We start from the raw sequence: 2,944 nt of genomic DNA, 5'->3' as shown, positions 1-2,944 counted from the left end.
GGGGGGGGGGGGGGGGGGGAGAGTGGGCAGCCTTGTTTATGGGCAAGCCGAGGCCTCATCCAGACATTTAGTTTCTCCTGGGAGAGTTGCTGCTCTCCCAGGAGAAGCCACAGATGTCCAGATGTTCAAACTTCTCCTCCCAGAGTAAAAATGGCTATTCCAGGAGAAATTACCTGGGAACAGCCAGGTTTAAATTACTCTCAGGAGAGTTTCTTCTGGGAGAATGAATGAAGCCTCTTCTTAGCTTTATTCTCAATTTGTCCAGGCCAAAGAGCCCAACCTTAAGGAAAATGGCAGGGGAATTTGGGAGAAGCCCTGACTGGATTAGAGCCACAAAGCAGTCACCCCTTGTGCTAGAGCTCATTGTTGCTGTAACAGCTGCCACTCATGGAAACAACTTCAGAGCATGCCCCAGCCCCCAAATCAAACTGTGGGAAGCTTAACAATGCACCTTGTATTCACACTGGAAGCAAGCCCTCATCTAAATACTTCTCAATTTTAAGCCTCCAGCTGACTGCCCTTCCTCTACTCCAAGCAAATAAATTCAGTGCAGGGTTATACAAATGAAGGTGCTCAAATATTAAGAGGAGGTCACCAATGGGGTAAAACTCTCACCTGTCAAGCTCCCACACTAGCTTATATTCTCCCCTCAGTACCTGCCTTCCCCAGGGGGAATTTGAAGCAGATAATTTTGAGTGGCATTAAAGCCCCACGTAGATGCTTGTATTCAGAATAAAAGTAGACTTGCTTCAGTTCAATTCCCTTCCAAGCTTCCAAAGGACCTGAGCTAAAAATCAAAATCAAGGCCACTTTCACTCTGAATACAAGCATCTACACGGGGTTTTAATGCCATTCAAGACGATCTGCTTCCAATTCCCATTGGCCTTTGCTCAACTCGGAGCAGTTGCTGCGACTTCTCCTGGCTGGTTCCCCCCTGCCTGCACCAGTACACACTAGCAGCCCACTCTGATGGCCAGGCACTCGATGCAGGCAGAAGAGGAGCTCACTCCATTTTCCTCCACACCTACATTTTCCCCTCCCACCTTTTTTATTCATCACCTTGCTCATCCCAACTGAGAGCCTTTGGGACCAGGGCAATCATGCCCCACAGTGCTTGTCCAGTGCTTGGCACAAGAAGCACTGATCTGGGTTGTAGCATAACCGCTACAGTGCCATATTTTTCCTCTCTTGCATGCTCTCTAGTTAATCGAACTGCATATAATTATAAACTCTACAGGAGAGGTGAAGAGCCTGATGCTTTGGCTCGCACTGACACCTGGTGGCCTCTGGACTCAACTGCAGTGCATGCCAGCGGGTCTTTAGGGCTGTGATCCCTCTGAGCGGTCAGCATGTGGCACCCCCAGGACTCCCAGCACAGGAACCCCGAGCAGCAGGGCATTCCAGGATGCAGGGAGCTGGTCAAGAGGCAGGAGAAGACAACAAGGAAACGGGAACAAAAAGCAGGGGGAAAGGGAAGGGTGGAAAAAACCCCAGCCAGTTGGGTATGCAAGAATGAGAACAGATGAGGCAGCCTGTGAGGGGAACCATGCCATGGAGAGGGCTGGACAAGGACCAGTACTGAAGGGGCCAGGTGATGCAGGGCAGTTGGTTTGGTAGGGAGGCACAGCAGTCCCATCTTCCTAGGCCCAGGGTCCAACAATGGACACAAACTGCTTGAAGATTGCTTCAGTTTGGACATAAGGAAAATTTTCTTTATGGTTCAAGAGTCCAGGGTCTGGAACAGACTCCCCGCAGAGGTGGTACAATCACCTACCCCAGAGATCTTAAAAAAAAAATGACTGGATGCACACCATGCTGGGGTCAGCCCAAGTGCAGGGGGGCTGGACCTGAAGATCTCCCGAGGTCCCTTCCAGCCCTAAACATCTATGAATCCCACTGCAAGTGAATACAGTATTCCTGACCCCTCTGTCCTATGCCAGCCCCAAATCCCAGGCAGTGAAGCTGTGCAGACCCAAACAGCAGCTATTGCCACTCTGCAGAGCAGGGGAGGCATTTATATGGGGGTAGAAGCAAGAGCTGGGAATCACTGGGCCCAAATCAGTGCATGGGGATGCAGCGGTGCATGAAATGGGTCTATTCCAGTGCCGAGGGCACCAGCAGTCTGTGGAGCCAAGGCTGCCAGTGCCCACAACTTGACCAGGATGCACCCTGCTGCAAAGTCAGGCCAGGGTGCCCTGGGAAGGCTGCCACCTTCCCCACCGAGCCAAGAAATCCCTGTTCTGCCTGGCTCAGACAACTCCGAGGTGTTCCTGCCTAGCTGATCACAGTGGGCACCAGACATGCACTCCCACAGCCTCATAGAGGAGTTTGGCAGTAGCCTGACCTTTGCCCTTCTACACGTGAAGCCAGGCATTAAGCCAGGGCAGCCAAACAGCCTGCCCCCAAAGGCATTTTACCCCTTTCAGAGAGCGAGTTTCCAAAACACAGGCTCCAGCCCCACAAGTCGGGAAGAGCATGGGCTTCTGGGCCCTGAAATGCTGCAGGATCAGCTCCTAGGCTCTGCCCCACAACATCCCAGCCCCCAAGACACCAAAGACCTCTCCTGAAAGCTAGGAGGGCTTGAAGCCAAAATCACCCCAAGAGCTCTCTGTTGTCACGTCCCCATGCATTGCCCTTCCACTTTGAAGGGATCAAGCGGCAGCTTTTCTTCATGCTCACCTTCTGCTTCGTACTCCTCACTGTCCTGAGTCTTCCAGTGCTAAGGGGGAAGAAAAGAAAGAAGATTCCCTCAGTCATTATTATTCCAAGACGGCACATGTGTAAAAGGGAATACACCAGCAACATCAAATGAGCTACAGGATTCCAACAATGCTGCCGTGCTTTCATCTCAGCAGTCTCCTGGGCTGAGCTGTCAATCCAAGCCTGGTTGCAGAGGTCCATTTATAGTGCCTCTTCCAAGGTATTTCAAAGAGGGCTTTTGCTA

At 51.6% G+C, this 2,944-nt stretch overlaps 1 protein-coding gene across 2 annotated transcripts in view; it reads right to left on the bottom strand.

Annotated features, from left to right (window-relative positions):
- The window catches only part of NIN (ninein), a 95,790-nt gene that overhangs the window by 57,096 nt on the left and 35,750 nt on the right, over positions 1-2,944 (bottom strand). For both annotated transcript variants that reach the window (XM_019518357.1, XM_019518359.1), the window contains exon 4: positions 2,680-2,719. In XM_019518357.1, the coding sequence (XP_019373902.1) occupies positions 2,680-2,719 (40 nt within the window). The remainder of the gene's footprint in view (positions 1-2,679; positions 2,720-2,944) is intronic.

This window comes from Gavialis gangeticus, unplaced genomic scaffold (genome assembly GCF_001723915.1).
Source record: "Gavialis gangeticus isolate Ggan-Ray unplaced genomic scaffold, GavGan_comp1, whole genome shotgun sequence".
NCBI lineage: Eukaryota > Metazoa > Chordata > Crocodylia > Gavialidae > Gavialis > Gavialis gangeticus.
Note: the sequence above shows the minus strand (reverse complement) of the source record. Positions and strands in the feature narration are given on the sequence as shown.